Raw genomic sequence first — 18,962 nt, forward strand, 5'->3', positions numbered from 1 at the left:
CTTATAAAAATCCGTTTATGCATCTATTTATGCATAAATTCAATTTTAAGGAGAATAACACTTTTGAAATTAAAAAAAAATCTTTTATGCATATTTCTATACATAAATTCAATTTTAACAAGAATAACTCTTTTGAAATAAAAATAAATTTCTTTATGCATCTTTCTATGCTTAAAATCCAAATTTGATGAAAGTAATGCTTTTATAATAAAAAAATTCTTCTATGTATCTATTTCTTTATGCATCTTTCTATGCATAAAATCCAAATTTGATGAAAGTAACGCTTTTATAATAAAAAAATTCTTCTATGTATCTATTTATGCATAAATTCAATTTTAAGAAGAATAACACTTTCGAAATAAAAATAAATCTTTTATGCATCTTTCTATGCATAAATTTAATTTTTAATGAGTATAATTCTTTTGAAATAAAAATAAATTTCTTTATGCATCTTTCTATGCATAAAATCAAAATTTGATGAAAGTAACGAAAGGCTGAATTCAAGAATGAAGAGAGGGGGAAAGCCTTTCCAACAAGGCATAGAACCATTTTTCATTTTAAAGAAAACAAAAATTAGAAAACCATTAAATGGAATAAAGAAAAAGTAGGATTTCTAGCTTACATGAATTTTTGTGAGCTTTCCTCTGGCTTGATGGTTTGAGGGATCTACTCTTGTTTGTAACAGGAGTGGCCACCAATTCTTTTGAAGAGAAAATGGTCAAAAACTAATGAATTATCAATAAATTCACTGTTTTTGGCTCTAGGGAGGAGGAGTAGAGTAACAGCGCATAAAACACTATTAACCATTTACAAAGGGGGAGGCTTCATTTATAGGGAAAAGTGAGCCTCTAACCAAGCAAACTGATTCTAGAATTTTCCAGATCAGTTTGGTCAATTTTTGACCATTTTTAGGTCAGTTTAGCTTACTTTTTGGATCTAGTCGAAGCAGGAGAGAGGAGAGATGAAAATATCTCATTATTTGTGAGTTTAAAACTCAACCACACATGTGAAATAGGCGCCTCCTTCATGAGGGGATTTCCCCACACTAAGGTGTCAAAAAATGCATCATTTCTTCTAAATATCTCTTCTTTTTATCTCCCCCCTACATTTGAATTAATCTAATTGGTCCATAGGAACCTTAATTCAAAAATTTCAGAAAATCTGGACCCTTAGGCTAAGGTCCTTTTTACCTGATTTCAATTTATTCCAATTGCACATTGGAAATTTCTTTTTGAATATCTGTTTGAGGGAAAACCTATTCTCATCACATCCATTCATCCATTCATTCCCATCGATCTGATTCGCATCCCATCTCATCACATCTATTCACCTCTCAGTCTCATCACTTCTATTCTCATCACATCCATCCATCCATTCATTTTCATCTATCTGATTCGCATCACATATCATCACATCTATTTACCTTTCATTCTCATCACTTCTATTCTCATCACATCCATCCATCTATTCTTTCCCATCTATCTGATTCGCATTACATCTCATCACATCTATTCACCTCACATTCTCGGCACTTCTATTCTCATCACATCCATCCATCCATTCATTCCTATCTATCTGATTCGCATCCCATCTCATCACATCTCATCACATCTATTTACCTCTCATTCTGATCACTTCCATCCATCCATTCATTCTGATTCGCATCACTTTTATTCATTCTGATTCGCATCACATATCATCATATCTATGTACTTCTCATTCTCATCACATCCATTCATCTATTCATTCCCATCGATCTGATTCGCATCCCATCTCATCACATCTATTTACCTCTTATTCTCATCACATCTATCCTTCCATTCATTCCCATCTATCTAATTCGCATCACATATCATCACATCTATTTACCTCTCATTCTCATCACTTCTATTCTCATCACATCCATCCATCCATTCATTCTCATCTATCTGATGCATATCATATCTTATCACATCTATTTATAGAATGTAAGAGAATTCTTATTTTTTATGTAAATATTCTTTAAGCATCTATTTATGCATAAGAATAACTTCAGTGGAAAATAACACTTATAAAAATCCGTTTATTCATCTATTTATGCATAAATTCAATTTTAAGGAGAATAACACTTAGGAAATAAAAAAAAATCTTTTATGCATATTTCTATGCATAAATTTAATTTTAACAAGAATAACTCTTTTGAAATAAAAATAAATTTCTTTATGCATCTTTCTATGCATAAAATCCAAATTTGATGAAAGTAACGCTTTTATAATAAAAATATTCTTCTATGTATCTATTTCTTTATGCATCTTTCTATGCATAAAATCCAAATTTGATAAAAGTAACGCTTTTATAATAAAAAAATTCTTCTATGTATCTATTTATGCATAAATTCAATTTTAAGAAGAATAACACTTTCGAAATAAAAATAAATCTTTTATGTATCTTTCTATGCATAAATTTAATTTTTAATGAGTATAATTCTTTTGAAATAAAAATAAATTTCTTTATGCATCTTTCTATGCATAAAATCAAAATTTGATGAAAGTAACGAAAGGCTGAATTCAAGAATGAAGAGAGGGGGAAAGCCTTTCCAACAAGGCATAGAACCATTTTTCATTTTAAAGAAAACAAAAATTAGAAAACCATTAAATGGAATAAAGAAAAAGTAGGATTTCTAGCTTACATGAATTTTTGTGAGCTTTCCTTTGGCTTGATGGTTTGAGGGATCTACTCTTGTTTGTAACAAGAGTGGCCACCAATTCTTTTGAAGAGAAAATGGTCAAAAACTAATGAATTATCAATAAATTCACTGTTTTTGGCTCTAGGGAGGAGGAGTAGAGTAACAGTGCATAAAACACTATTAACCATTTACAAAGGGGGAGGCTTCATTTATAGGGAAAAGTGAGCCTCTAACCAAGCAAACTGATTCTAGAATTTTTCAGATCAGTTTGGTCAATTTTTGACCATTTTTAGGTCAGTTTAGCTTACTTTTTGGATCTAGTCGAAGCAGGAGAGAGGAGAGATGAAAATATCTCATTATTTGTGAGTTTAAAACTCAACCACACATGTGAAATAGGCGCCTCCTTCATGAGTTGAATTCCCCCACACTAAGGTGTCAAAAAATGCATCATTTCTTCTAAATATCTCTTCTTTTTTAACTAATAACCTTGTCCTTAGTCAACTTTTCATCTTATGTGAGTATTTACTCATTTTAGAGTCAAATTTCTCCAATTGATGAAAAAATTGATGTGATTAGGTGTTTTGATGCATCTAGATGCTCTTAAAACACTCTAAAACACCAATTTCGACTACTCATATGATCCACTTAGACCCCAATTAACACATTTTCTTTTTTTTAAGCCTCTTGAACAAGATTAATCACCCTTAATGATAAAAACCAGTCCATTAAGAGAAACTAGTCAAATTCAAGGATTTTTTTATGGTTTTAAGAAATTTTTTGAAAGATTAAGCTACTTTGCTAACACTCTAATCCAAACAATTTCAGCAAAAAACACACAATTAAACTAAAATTAATGATCTTAGTTCTATGTTTAAACTAAAGAGAGCTAACATTCAGTAAAAATTGCATTCTATTGCACTGTTTGATGCAATGGATGCAAACCAAGCCTAATACAAACTATGTGCAAGCCCTAAGAACATGAAAAACCACCAAAATAACAACAAAAACAATAAATTAATCTAAAAATTAAGTAAAAAGCATTCTTTTCAAAAACAAAAAAGAGAGCTATTCTACACCAAATCTCACACAAATCACCATCAAATCCACATCTTTTTCATAGGAAACCATTAATCAAGATAATGGGCAATGGGTTATGCGTAGATTAGAGGAAAAACGATGGAAAAAGCCAAGGGATGGCTCCCCGGCAGCGGCACCAAAAATGTTATGGCTCACCCTAACCAAAAAGAGATTACCTAGTGAACCGCAACTGTCGTAATAAGGATATTTCCAATGGCCGAGCTCATAACCCTTGAGGTCTCCAAGCTCTATAACTCCTTGAGAAGAAGCAATTCCACCGCGTCTCCTATGCAAGCGTTGTCACACCGCCACATTGCACTACGGGTCCTCGTCCCTCCTCTCACCTCATTTCACTCACACACGCTCACTAGCATGCATTAGGGAGAGAGATTAACAAGAGCAAGACTCAATTGCACAATGGGAGAGTATGTTGTATTATGAGAGAAATTCACTTATATACATGGCCATAAACGTTCACACTTACTTAAACTGTGGCTAGCCGGGCACTTTAGGTTCATAAGAGGCCTAATGCTATTACAATGACTACTCTCATAATATATCCATGAAGTACATCACTTAGGACTTCATTCTATCTTGCTACCACACGCTCTTGAAGTGGGAATCGCCACCATAAATACTCCGTCACACCATTACGGGCGCCCGTCCAAGCTGTAGTTTTGGACACTATTGCTTCATATCTTGAATGTTTGACCCTTTGGTGTATCTACCGTGACTCCTTGATGTAAGATGATGATGGTAGCTCTTGTTAATCCTATAATTGGATCGACAACTTCAAGTCAAACTTTGAGAAGACTTTACCTTTGTGAAGTGAGTTTCGAAGTTCATCAATCCTAAAAATAAGATACATGTCTTCACCTGTGAGTTGATTAGGCAATGCATAACCAAAAGGTTCCATCCTTTTCCTTTTGAAATAAAGTCGGAGTTCCCTAAGGTGATACACTCAGCCTCATAAATCCTTACTTTAACATTTGTCAGATTCGTTCTTTGCGTTCTATGTACTCATGCACTTACATTTTATATGTTTGTTAGTCACTGGTCATGCTCTTAAATAAGCCCTATCTCATGGTCAATTTCCTATGTGGATGGCATCTGAGTAAGCTATTGCAAGAAGAGATTCTCTAACTCTTGTTGTTAGTCTAGGTCCCTCTTTTTATTATCATTGACTTCATTTAACTACTATGAACACCCTATGATTTTTCCTAAGGTCCTTTTACAATTTGCCTATTTTTATCAACTATGACTTGGGTCTGCCAATTCTCCTTAAGGTTACTACTACTTGAGGATTTTCCACTCTCATAATTAAGATTGACATTATTTTCTTCCAACTAACCCATGTTAAGATTACAGTTATAGACCCCTAATGGTGTCACGTGAAAAGTAGTCCTGGGTTGGTTTTCCATTACCTCTAAGGTCTCATCCACTACAAGGACTCCAAAAATATAAAGTATTTCAAAACCCTAAATTTTTCTAAAACTCAGAGCATGTATATTTCAGCATCTAGATTTCTTCTTCTACTTGCATTAACGAGTAGACAAGGATATTAAAAATTCATTCTAGTCACTACTAGTAATAGTCCAAGAAGTATTTTGCCTAGGCTATTCCTTAGACAATGGTTTGACTACCAAATGGTTGAAGGTCCCTTTACGAGCCCTTTACACTATATTAATGCGGTCATAGATGCTAGTACTACAAGGCCGTACTCGTCAATTCAAAACTATAAGTTTAAGAGTCCTTACTCCCACAAACCAAAGCTCTGATACCACCTGTACCTGCCCATCCTATCACCAGGGATAGGGAGGCACCTCACTCGGTAAGATCTATCCCAACCCATTGTGAGTGCTATCTCGTCGGTGCCTCTTTTGGATAATCCGATTTATAATAAGCAATCTCCATAGGGTTGGGGGTCCTACATATGAGTATGTTGGACCCCCCCCTTAAACCCTCCCCCACACCCTACCAGATTGTCAAAGGCAACACCCTCTTGTACATAACCCTAGAACGTCAACTAGCCGACCATCACTCTCTCTATACTCCATTTTTCTCTCTTGCTCACTCGCTTTTGTGTGCATCGTGATAGCCACCCCCTTTGTTAGATTCAAGTGTTTTTTGAGGTTGACAAAGGTGTTTTTTCCCTTGCAAAGTTAATCATTTCACAAGTGATTCATGTTACACCGTTATAAGGGAGAGAGGTGAGGACATTGGCAAGGAGGCCTATGCCAAAGTCAATTAAGGATTCCTTAGCTGAAAACCCCTTGTGTATTCTATTATCTTCTATTGTGCCGAGTCACTGGGATGAGAGATCTCTAATTATGGCAATGAAAGCATGTAGATGTGACACCAAGCATGGAGACGAGAGGTGGGAGATGCTGTTGAAGGGGATGAAGGAGAGCAATAGGCCATTGGAGCAATGATCTTTAATGGAGCTCGAATGGGGCTAGTGCTTCTTCCCCTATCAGATAGGTGATGGATGGTAGTGATCTTTTGGTGGTAGCTCTTATAGTAGCCTACATGAACTTTTTCAATTAGATGGACGGGTTTGAAATGACGATATAAATGATATGAGTAATCTGAAAATGAGGTGAGAGTGGTTAGTTGGAGATCAGGCACCTTGAACATTTGACTACGATCAACCTCAGAGAGAAAGTGGCCGTGACGATACTCCGATGATTGTAAGTTTTGGTCAATCTACTCCTTGCCGTGTAAGTGCATAACCGTAAATAGTAAATTTGCAATTTTGGTTGAATGGATTGTTTGATACATACAGTCACATATTATAGAGGTAGATGTAGGATCTTATGCATGTAAGTTTTGGTTACATGGATTGCTACAAATGACAATGGAAATAAAAGACAATGATGAGTATGGAGATCTATTTCTAAATTGTTTTCATCATTCATAGAGATGTGTTCTCTTGGGAAAACCATTCCAATTTGATCTCTTTAGTGATCGGTTTGGGGCAACCAACTCTAGAAATATTTAGAGATCAACTGCCTTTATTGGGTAACCCACCACGAGCTGGGGCGAGGGTTCTTTCTAGAAGTTACAAGCCTGAGCTTGAAAGGTCTACCATACAAAGAAGAGAGTGAAGGGGACACTTCTCATTCTATTATGCAAGTGATTTTTTGCCCATGACGGTTGTAAGCTCTAGACTATTTTGTAACTTGGTGAGCCAAGGGATTGGATGTGGATGAAACTTCGGACGCTGAGGGCTTGAAATTACGGTTGTTCTTATGATGAATTTCTTTCTATGAGTAGAATAACTTGATTAGAAAAGAATGTATAAATGAACCTGTACATAAGAATAAATAAATGTGCTTGAAAACAATGTGCTTATTAACTTAGGAAAACCTCATAGATGAATAGTTCTAGTCATTGGGAAAGCGGATGGTCGGGTGGGCCTGATGAGTTCAGTGTTTCCTTATAAGAGACTAGAAACCAAAATGAGATCCTCATGAGAGGCTCTAGGGCACGCCTGTCACCACCCCGCTCCCTTCAGCTCTTACAGATGACATTCTTCCTCTTACCCTCAGACATTTCTTCTCGATACAACCCTTTGGCATAACCATGTTAACACGAGAGAGAGAGAGAGAGAGAGAGAGAGAGAGAGAGAGAGAGAGAGAGAGAGAGAACGAGAAGGGGCTGTATGGATCTGAGAGAGAGAGAGAGAGAGATGGGCTTTAGTGGGGTCTGGAGAGTGAGAGAGATGGGCTTTAGTGGGGTCTGGAGAGTGAGAGAGTGAATTGGCAAGGGAGGAGAGCTATGAGGGAGCAAGAGAGAGGGGTGAGGGAAGCCTTAGAGTGGGGGTGTGAGCTAGCGAGTAGTTGAGGGGGGGCGAGGGAAGCCTTAGAGGGGGGGTGTGAGCTAGCGAGTAGTTGAGGGGGTGGCTGGCAAGGAGATGGACTAAGAGGGGGGATGAGTGGCTGCCTGCAAGGGTATGAGAGTGAGGGGTGAGGGGGAGGGGGTGCACTGTAGAGAGGGGGGGTAAGTCGTTGCCTGCAGGAAAGGGGGTGGTTTAAGTAGGAGAGAATGGGGAGGGTTATTATGCATGTCCGTGGGTGAGAGAGAGAGAGAGAGAGAGAGAGAGAGAGAGAGAGAGAGAGAGAGAAGAATTCAATGGTGTAATGGGATGACTGGTTGGTGGAAAAGAAGATAAACAAAACACAGATTTGCGGAGCTGGCTAATGGGAGAGTGGGAGAAGAGACAAAAGATGGCACATGCTTGGTTCAGCCAGTGGGAGAAGCCGATGGAAGAAGATGACAAGGCAGGAGAAGAAGGTCTACGTAGTAGTCATGGGGCTGGCCGGTGGGACAGAGAAGACGACAAGTAGTAGTCAACACCATCTTGCTGCACAAGGAGGAAGAAGATGACAAGGAAGAGATCTACATAGCAGTCATATAGGGCTGGCTGATATGCCAACATGCAAGGAGGGTCCAACTAACACCAATATCGAGGAGGAAGGTCGAATGGTGTGGCCATCGCACTAATGCGCGCAAGAGGCTGAGGGCTTAGTTGGCCGTTCACATGCGCAAGCCACAAAAATCAAGGATTTTACAAGATCTGGCATTATACCCTGTCATGCCATGCCATCTCTCAGGCCTCTATCTACCCTTGCCAATCATTTCATGGTGTCCTGGCACTCATTCCACACCACTACCACTAGAGGCCTGCCATATAATCATTTCATGGTGTCCTGGCACTCATTCCACACCACTACCACTAGAGGCCTGCCATATAATCATTCCATGGTGTCTTGGCACTCATTCCACACCACTTCCACAACCACCAAAGGCCTGGCATGAAGAACCTTTGCATCGTCTACTATCACTTTCCATGCGAGCTCGACAAGCTGCTTGTTGCCATCGGGGCTACCCAAAGCTTCCCACCACCTTAACCTGCATCTGGATACGCAGATCGGTCCTAAACTACCACTTAACCTTCGGTCTCTCCAACTCCATAACGTATCATGGACCATCCAATTCCTAGCACCACTAACTTGGGTGATGTGAGGATGCGGTCAGGTATGTTCACCACTCCATTGGTTAATATGGTTTGGCCCACTCAACCTATCGTAAAGTTCTTTTCACTCAAAAGGGCACTTAAACTTTGTAAGTCGGTGCTCAAACATATAAAACAACATTATCCTGCACTTAATGTCAAATAAGGAAGGTTTGTAGAACTAGTGTACATAGTTATTTAAGACTAGTAATAGAGGCCGGACTATTTTTAAGTTTGGCCGACCTAGTGTAAAACTAGTCACTTGTATATAAGTCATTTTTGACAATAAGCAATAAACAATCATTCCCTTTGGGATAGTTTTCTTGTGAGCTCTCCTCTTCCCTCTTCTTGCTTGCTTGCATGCTATTGTGTTCTTACTTGCTTGATGGTTGCTTGTTTGAAAAGGTGTTCTTAGTTGCTTGATGGATGCTTGTTTGAATAGGTGTTCTTACTTGCTTGATGGATGCTTGTTTAAATAGGTATGATTATAGATTACCCTCTTCCATTATCTTTTTCTTTTCTCGTCTTTTTGTGAGAGAGAACCATCACAAAAAAGGACCATCTCTTCTTGCCTCCATGTAGGTATTGAGAGCTGGAAGTTACATTTGCAGCTCAAAAGCAAAACCCAACGGTACATGCTTTGGCAAGGCTAAGGTAAGCTCTTGACTTGAACACTAGGTTACTCACATATAACGTTCTTTTGTAAGATGACAATGGAATTTATAAAGTGGCATTACCCCGAGCTTAATACTAGATAGGGAAGTTACCAACTTCATATACATACCTGCTTCAGATTAGAACTAGTGGCCTAGTACTATTTTTAAGTTATGTTCGGCCTAGTGTGAAAGCTACTCATGTGTGTACAAGTCAGTATTGACATTAAGCAATACACATTCATTGCCTTGCAATAGAATACTTATGAGCTCTCCCTCTTCTCCCTACCTTCTTACTAGAATACTAACTTAAGCAATATAAGTCAGTATTGACATTAAGCAATACACATTCATTTCCTTGTAATACTAACTTAAGCAATATAAGTCAGTATTGACATTAAGCAATACACATTCATTTCCTTGTAATAGAATACTTGTGAGCTCTCCCTCTTCTCCCTACCTTCTTAATTATGTTTTATTAAATCTTGCTTGTGTTCTATTAAGTATTGCTTTCTTGATGGATGCTTGCTTAGATAGGCTCAATTGTAGGATCTCTCTTGCATGAACTCCTCTTAATCCACCTATTGTGTGATTTGATCCATGGTTTAGGAAATCTTATCCTCACCTCCATCAAGGTGATTGAAGCCCTTCCTTTACCCTCATTCCAGTGTGACAATGGAGTGAGGACACGACGAATGAGCTAGCACACCCATATCGGGAAGTTGCATTTATGGCTCTAAGAAGATGACACTTATTTTAGGGAAAGGCTAAGGTAAGCTCTTGATTGTGAACACCCACCAATATTAGAGTGTTCTTAGCAGGGCTTCATAAATGTCCATAGACAAGTGAAGCCCCCGGCCCACCATGTCTGCTTGAAAATACTTCTTCACCCCGATCATCACATGATCTCCACAAAGATTAGACACCTTTTTAGTTAATAATAATATTTGTAATACACTACAATGCAATGGAGGGTCCAATAGTTAGAAATTAAACCTAGTTGGTAAAGGTCTTTGGTTTGATTCTCTTTGGACCCACTCTTTTGTTACCTTCTTTGCATGCTCGAGTGTGCTTAACCTCCTAGGACGAAAATTGCAACAAGTAGTCCATGACTCAGCATGCCAATGAGAATTGAATGTCTAGTCGTTCGTGGATGTGTGAAGTCAAGTAGCAAGAACCTCTCACAATAAGTGGTTATGATTGATGGCTACCTCTAGTTCATGCATGTGCACAAACATATGTGAAGCCTGCCTTACTATTGGCCTAGGCAACCCCCCTTATTGTGTTGCTAACTACCCACCTTGTATGATGCTACCGATGCCACCTTACCTTGTGGCACCTTATTGTGTTGCTAACTACCCACCTTGTATGATTCTACCGATGCCACCTTGCCCCATGGCACTTTTATTTTTTGGGGTACAAGTAAGAAAATGTCTCAAGAAATCAAGTGGCACAAGAAGGAAATGAAGTGAAATCTTGTTGAGGAGTAGGAAGTTACACTTGATTCCCCCCCTTCTTCTCAACTTGTGAAGAAGCTTAAAGCCAAGAGGCCAACAAAATCCGGTAAGATCAAGGTTCTATATTTGGGAAAGAGCCTTATAGAAAGTGCGGAAATAACCTTAATTCAAACAATTGGTTTTCAAGCATCAGAGGTAAGTGCTGCTCCTTGCATTCCCCAGGCTATATCTAAATGCATGGGCTATAACATTATTGCACTTTTGTCAATTTGTGACGTGTGCCCTCTCTCTCTCTCTCTCTCTCTCTCCCTCTTATCCATCAATGATTAAGAATCTCACTCACAAGTATTGTGGTGGGTTGGTTAAGGAACACACACTTTTGTCAATTTGTGACGTGTGCCCTCTCTCTCTCTCTCTCTCTCTCCCTCTTATCCATCAATGATTAAGAATCTCACTCACAAGTATTGTGGTGGGTTGGTTAAGGATCCGTGCTCTCTGCATGTGCGAGGTGCAAAGACTATTTGACATCTCTTTCCGTACCCCTCCTATAATACAACACTTGCAAGCTCTCATTTCATGATTAAGAATATGTTTATCATTCGTGCTTACCGATGGCATCATTCATGCTCTATTATTATACGATGTTAAGGTGATTAAGGAATATCGCCCGGCTACATTTAAATGCTATATCGTTATCGCACTTCTGTCGGTTCGAAGTGTGCGAACCGGTTGTCGTTCCCCTTCCCTTCTCGCTCGTTCGCATGCGGTGTTGTGGATGCTGTCGCTCTCTCCTCGCATCTCCTCCTCTGAAGATAACTCTGCACACCACAAGGGGGGGCTAAATGACATGGCGAGCGAGATCGAGGAGGGTCTGGAGCACCTGGCGCAGAAGCGGCAGTGTGTTTACGAGGGCAAAAAGGAGTCCTTGCGCAGGGAAATCGAGCAGCTCCGCGACTTCTTCTCATCCATGGAGAAGGAGCGCGAGTTGCTGGAGTGCCAGGTCAAGGCCACCCAGGCCCTCTGCCGCCGTAAGCTGGTGAAGGCCGAAAAAGAGCTGCAACAGGCCCAGTCTCGCCTCCTTGACACTCAGAATGAGGCTGCATTGCTCCTTGAAGGCAAACACAAGGCGATGGAGCGGCTTCAGAAGGAGAGGGATGACTCCCAGGCCCGTGCTGGCCACCTCGCCAGCGAATTCGACTTCTTCAGGGGCTACACCAGGTACCTGGAGGAGAAGATATGCGCCCTCATTGCCAAGCTCCATGAGTACCACCAGGACCTTCAGAAGAAGACAGAGGAGATCGTCGAGACCCGGAGCCGTGCCGTGGATGAGTTGGAATGGGTCAAGCAGAGCATGCTGATGTTTGAGAAGAACCTCCTTGAATTTAACAATACAAACACCCAGGTTGGGGATTCCCTCAACTTTTTCACATACAAGGTTTCAATAGAATGTACCTGGTGATGGCATACATTTTGAGCAGTTGCATGGGAATCCGATACCACCTTTAGGCTTCTGAATGAGATGCACTTCAATTGGTGGGTGGAAAGCATTACACCCACCAATAACAGTTGTGGGCAACATCGTAATGATGTAATAAAATTGTTGCTTGCAGCCGTGCTGCTATCAATACATTCTAAGAATGTGCATTCTTTATGCAAGTTTCAGCTTTCTTCAGAGAAGGAGCACGTGATGAAGGAGCTGCAGGGAATGAAACAGTTGGAAGCTCCAACAAGTAGTACTGGCAAGTAATTCCCTTGATGCTGATTTATTGAAATTTCAAGGACAAGTTGGTCTAAGTTCTAATGGCTTACTGGCTCACATTATGTGATCGTTTTTATTTCTATTTTTATTTTGTCTTTCGGTGTAGTGCATCTGATGGGTGTAGGCTGGCGGGTATTGAACTCAGGTCCTCACCTTGGGAGGCAAAACCCTTCAGCACCTGCCTACACCATGTGGTGGAGGTTTTTGGCCCCCCATCCAGTACTGTAGGCTTAAATAACTACTTTCTGTAGGTCAGCTGAAGGATTAGCAGATGCTGGAAAGAAGCTACATTATGCCAACCAGATTGATCAAGGGTTTCAAGAAAGACTGCGAAGGCTTGAAAGCGACCTTGAGTGTGCAAATAGGAGGGCAGAATTGGCCGATTCGAGACTGAATGAAGCTGATGCTACCATCTCCAACTTGCAAGGGATTGTTTCAAGACTGGAGGGTGAGGTTCAAGAACTGAAGGAGAAAAACTTAGAGTATGTGATGGAGAAGATAGAAGCAGAGGCAGGAGCACAGCTAAGAGAAGCAGCTATCTCTGTCTTAAGGCTTAGAATCTATGTTTTAGAAGGTGACCTACAAAAGGAGAGGGATACTAAGGGTAGTAAGTCATCACGGGACTCCAACATGAAGACTCTAACTCAACTTTCTCCTGACATCAATCTGGAAATAAAAGCAAGACCAGGTCTTGTTGTCAAGAGAGAGGTGGGTGCTAATTCTGACTATGCGGTTGCAAAACTTGAGGCTGCCAAATATCAGCTACAAGAAGATGCTGAAACCATCAAGAAGCTTAGACAAATTAATGCAGCTCTTGAGACTGATTTGGAGAAAGAGAGAGCACAGAACTTGTCTAGTCGTTGGTTCAGCTCTGATGATTGGAGTATCAAGAAGATGAAGAAACTGGAACAGGCACTTGCAGAAGCACATGAGAGATACATGTTGCTGCGTAAAGGTATGCCTGCCTGGCTTTATATGATCTACACACGAGAAGGATTCTTGAGTTGTCTTATCTCATGGACTCCATCTAATCTAAATTTCACGCTTGTTTTTGGAGCTATGTAACTACTACAAGGAACTTAGACTTCACGTCTGAAGGTTTTTATTTCGAAGTCTTGTGAGCACAAACATGTGGGCATAATGGATCTAATACCATAAACTTATATCTTAGAAATGAATGACTTGCGAAATAAGAAGACACCAAATTATACTTCTGAAAAAAAGAGCACGGACAAACAACAGTTTTCTCAGGCTTATGACCAGGTAAGTAATCTATCAATTCAATAATTTACATTGTTTAAGAAGCTCATTAAAACGTATAAAAACTTGTCTGGTGGGTAACGGGTTTAGATTGTTGTACATAACGTATACAATCTAGAAAGGGAGTTTTTTTAAATCAATGGGACAAAGCATGGTGTAGGTCATCTCATTCTCGCATGCTCGTATGCTCAGAGTTCTGCTTCTTCGTGCCTGTATTCACTGTCTCCCCCAGCTTCCTGCTGAAGTCTTTCTGTGTCTACCTGTCCGCATTAACGGTCTTCAGCTTCTTGTTGTATTCTCAGCTCTTTTTCTTGTCTGAATTGATGTGGTCATTTCCTGCCAAAGCCATTCCTTAAGTGGTACGAGTAGTTACTAGTATCTGGATGGGGAAAAATCTCTAGCATATGCCTTAAATTTTTTTGTAAATCTAGAAGGATAGACAAAGCATAGGAAGACTCCGTAGAACCTTTTGAACTATGCTTTTTATTTGAGATTTACGTGCCCACTATTCTTGCAAAAACACTTTTTCTTCCTTTTCTTGGTTCTAATCAAGGTTGTTAGAGGCGTCAGAGGCATTTGGTACGAGGCGGGTATGGTACGCGCCTCGAAAGACTCGTATTTTTTAGAGACGTTAGAGGCGTGCTAGAGGCGTCTGTTATATATATATATATATATCTCAACTTTCACTATATATTTTATATCTACCTATGATATACATACATACATACATACATACATACATACATACATACATACATATATATATATATATATATATGTATGTATGTATGTATGTATGTATGTATATATATATGTGATAGGTAGATATAAAATATATAGTGAAAGTTGAGAGAGAGAGAGAGAGAGAGTAGAGTGTGTATGTATGAGCCTTGAGGGAGGGAGAGAGAGGGTGTGTATGAGAGAGGGAGAGAGAGTGTGTGTGTGAAAGAAAGAAAGCTGTATTAAACGTCTGCAAAAGGCCAAAATGACCCATGAGACCAAAATAGTCCATCCTCATCATCTGGATACATCATCAAGATTCAAGGGTACAAAGTAAAATGAAATGAACTGAAATGAACCGGTAGAGTATAGAGAGAGCTCCAAAAGTGGGCATAAAAAACATGATCATCCTAGTGTGTTTGAAGTTTGAACTTTGAACTTTGGGTCTTGAGAAAGGTTTAAGGGAGGGAGGAGAGAATGAGGGAGAGAGAGTGCGTGTGAGAGGGGCTGCCTTGGGCCCTTAAAGCCCCCATCTAAAGACTCAAACCAGCCATTTTTTTTTTTTGGTGGACGCCTCGATCAGGCAGTCATGCCTCGAACGCCTCGAACTGTTAGAGGCGCGCCTCGTAACAACTATGGTTCCAATATCTCTGCTGATCTCAACCTCTCGTGCTTAAATTGGGCTTGCTGTAGTGCCAATTTTGCAGCTTAGGCTTTCTAATCTGCATCCTGGTCCTTCAGTTCCTCGTTTATCTTTTGGTTCATTGTTTGCAGTCAAATCTGTAATGGCTGATGGTGGTAGAGAGATGGCATAAAATTGGGCCAGGCATCTGGTCCTTGGGTCATTGATCATCTCCAAGTTGGTTATGAACATCAAGCCTCTCGATGACTCTTGCTTTTGCAAAATGATTAACCACCACCATCAAGATTTGGAGAATTTTTTTAGCCCAGAACGTTGTTGTGTAAGCCTTACTTTGATACCAATGTCAAAGAGTCTTGAGGTAACATACTAGATTGCAAATTGAGCATTCATCCACTTTTTGACACCGGCCATGGGTTCCAATTGCCATGACCCCTTAGTCCCCTCCCGTCCTCCCGTCCTCCCGTGCTCCCTCCTTTCCCTTTCCTCCCCCTTCCCTCCCTTGGGTCCCGATATAGGTGGGGCAAAGGGTGGTTCTCCCAAATCCATAAGTGCTAGGAGGGGTCCTATAGCACCTGGAGTGGCGAAGGATCAATCTACCATATGTGATCGAAAGTCACATCTGTTGTAGTGGAGCCTAAATATCTTCTTTGGCATCCAAGGCAGGGATTAGGCGACTGACAAGCCCAATCAAGAAGACCACTAGAGGGAGATTCTTGTAGAGGCCCACAACCTTGAGGGGATTGCCATTTTGGGGGGGGGGGGTTGGGGTGCCTATTGTAGAACACTTGTGCCTATGTGCTAGGGTTTTTAGAGATAAAAAGAAGAGTGCGATTGGATCACACACATGCGAGTCCTAAATTACTTTCTGTATTATGTACATGAAGAAAGTAATGCAACTGAAATCCAAGTACAAATGAAGATGGCTGAGAAATGAAAAGGTCAGAGCATAGACCATGTAGAACACTCGTGCCTATGTTCTAGGATTTTCAGAGATAGAAAAGAGTGCATCGGAATCACATGACAGACATACATCACACACGAGTCCTAAACTATTGTTTGTAGTATGTACAAGAAAGTGTTACAACTGAATCTCTGGTACAAAAGATGGCTAAGAGTGTAAAGATATCAATTGGCAGCCTGTAATTCAGCCGGATGGGTGTAAACACTCTTGGGCACGTCTCGTAAATAGTTAACACAAACACTTAATTTAAATGGAACAACACAAGACAAGGTACAAATCTGAAAATAGCCTGGAAAGGGCCGACCTCCCCTCAATATTGATGTATATTATTGGAGTATTTTATTTTGTACAAATTCCATGGGAACATCCGTTGATATACTGAAGTCAAAAGTCTGGCTGTTGTTGGTATGGTCTTCAAGAAATCTATGCATTGTGAAAACACACCCATTGGAATATCCTCCCAAGGTGAAGACAAATCCGGTGGCGTGTCCTCTAATCCGTGACACCATACATTGAAGTAACTCCACCCAATGCAAACGGCAGGTGAGAAGAGTCCTCTTGTACCAGCCCCGAAGTTGAAGCAACCGTCAGACTGCTCCTCCAACTGTAGAATATTGTCCTATCCAAGATCTGGCAAAACTGCCTCTTGTAGAGAACACTCTCCAACCACCTATGAAACTTTGCATATGGACCACCATCCTTGGCTTCCAAAAATCCCACCCATTCCTGTCGAGGAATGAATCAAACGGTAACCCTCAACTTCCTAGAACTGCTACATTAACCACCAGTGCCTCTCGGGACTAGTATGCTCAAACCAACATTTCCGTGCCAATTGGGTGTCAATGCTTGGTCTGTCGGAATACGCAACGGATATGAGACAAACAATTGAGAGCACACGCAACAAGACTCCACGATGAAGATGAGCAAACGCAAGAGAGAACCACCAGCCTGAAAACGGAGAACTGAGTGTGGTATAGCAGACATAGAAGAGAGAGAGAAGCTGTATAAACTCTGCTTTATACAATAGATTCGCTACAATACACTGAAGTGGGGGTAGGGGTGGTATTTATACCACCCCTCTATGTTGGTCGGCCAGCCACCATAAGACAACCGACTGGCTACTTGGGATCTCCACGACTGCATACACGCAGTCGGCCAGGTACAAAACAGCCGGCTAGAACTGACAGCCCCCCACGACCAGTAAAATACGAAAAATATATGGAAAAATGGGAAAAATTGAGCAAAGCTCCTGGGCGGGCACACCCGCAACAAGGATTGGCATTTATTAGCATTAAATGCTAATTTCACTAGTCATGGGTCCTTTTCAGCAAACCGACCCCTGATAAACCAGCCAACCAGGTCTAGGAAAGGGTATATAAACCCAAGGCATATTTCAGTCCAAACCATCTCATGATTCACAAGGTGCTAAAGCTACTCAATAATATTTAAATAACGTTGAGTGTGCAAACTCACCACCTGCAAAACACATCAAACCACCGCCTTAGTACCAGACATGTGTGTACATACGTGTTCGTGTCCAGGCGTCTCTGATGCTCGTGGGTTAACAGGCAATGTCCAAGCAATCAAAAAAAGTCATGCATGCACATGCAGTCACCAGGGTTAACACCTTTCCATGAGTGAGTCCATCATACTCCCAAGACAACATCCTGGAGATCCTCCCGCATGTCACAGCTCTGGAGGATTGTGACACTATCTCTCTCTCCTCTCATGTGTTTTGCATAAGGGTTCCTACATAGTGCTTAAGGGCCGTGGTTGATTAAGACATGAAGGCTTGCGCTATGTCACGTTGGTATTAGAGCATCACGTGTAGCCGCATCACCAAGCCCTGTAGGTCCCACAGCTTCACATCAGAATATGTAAAGTTCCCATACCGGGATCATGCCTTGACTAGTAGCCATACCCACCCTACCTTCATCGCGTGAGGACCAACCTCCACCCCAACAAGGGCATTGCCATAAGGGGTGCATAGGTCCAAGCAAGGTAAACGCAAGTAGTTAAGAAGCATTAGGAAGGTCAGGCATGCATTAGGTGAATCCTCAGCATTTAGCCCATCGAAGTTAGGTCCTCAAAGGAGTACCTCAGTGGCTTCCTGAGAACAGGAGGTGCAACCTTAGTTAGGTGCCATGATCAACCTTAGTCATAAATCATCAGTGTGTTAAGGGACACAGTTATGAAGGCAAAGGGAACATCATTGGAACAAGATGCAGATTTTTAACGCCAGTCATGGAGCGCATTTAGATGTATAACAAGGATTTCAGGTAAGTTGCCAGGGAAGGAGTATGAAAAGTTGGAGTCCCAGTACAGTTAAGGGATGATGAAAGTCATCCAAAGTGAGAAGACAGAAAAAGTTGGATTCCCGTCATCAAGCTAAGCAAGAGGGGATGTCACGTGGACATGGCTAAACCTCATCTAATCCTACCTTTGGCAGCAATATTAGAGCATTTGTAGGTCATATAACAGTCGGTAGCATGTGGACATGCCATGTCAGCAACCTGCAAATGTGTGAAAACGCAGCATTTAATGCTGATTTATGTCAGTCGTCGTGGACAAGAAGAACAGGCCGACAGCATATATATTGGCCTGGCCGACTTGCATTTCTAGGGCCTATATAAGGCGAGGCATCATTGTATATCATTTAATCTATCTCCCTCTTGGAGTTGGATCATGTATAGTCAGTAGAAGTAGTCAGTAGCCCTTTTGGGAAGGCCTATGGCCAAGCATACATGTAA

General features: G+C 40.8%; 1 protein-coding gene across 7 annotated transcripts in view; it reads left to right on the top strand.

The window, feature by feature from the left end:
• The first annotated feature begins 11,557 nt into the window (after positions 1 to 11,557).
• Positions 11,558 to 18,962, top strand: part of LOC147612218 (uncharacterized) — a 29,182-nt gene continuing 21,777 nt past the window's right edge. For 2 of the 7 annotated variants that reach the window (XM_086784106.1, XM_086784107.1), the window contains exons 1-4: positions 11,558 to 12,271; positions 12,533 to 12,612; positions 12,880 to 13,583; positions 13,800 to 13,891. In XM_086784106.1, coding sequence (XP_086640232.1) covers positions 11,645 to 12,271; positions 12,533 to 12,612; positions 12,880 to 13,583; positions 13,800 to 13,891 — 1,503 coding nt within the window. In that variant the 5' untranslated portion in view covers positions 11,558 to 11,644. The remainder of the gene's footprint in view (positions 12,272 to 12,532; positions 12,613 to 12,879; positions 13,584 to 13,799; positions 13,892 to 18,962) is intronic. The other 5 variants (XM_086784111.1, XM_086784112.1, XM_086784108.1 and 2 more) reach the window with 4 other exon arrangements.

The sequence above is a fragment of the Cibotium barometz genome, chromosome 46 (assembly GCF_041138505.1).
Source record: "Cibotium barometz isolate CiBa-2024 chromosome 46, ASM4113850v1, whole genome shotgun sequence".
Taxonomy (NCBI): domain Eukaryota; kingdom Viridiplantae; phylum Streptophyta; class Polypodiopsida; order Cyatheales; family Cibotiaceae; genus Cibotium; species Cibotium barometz.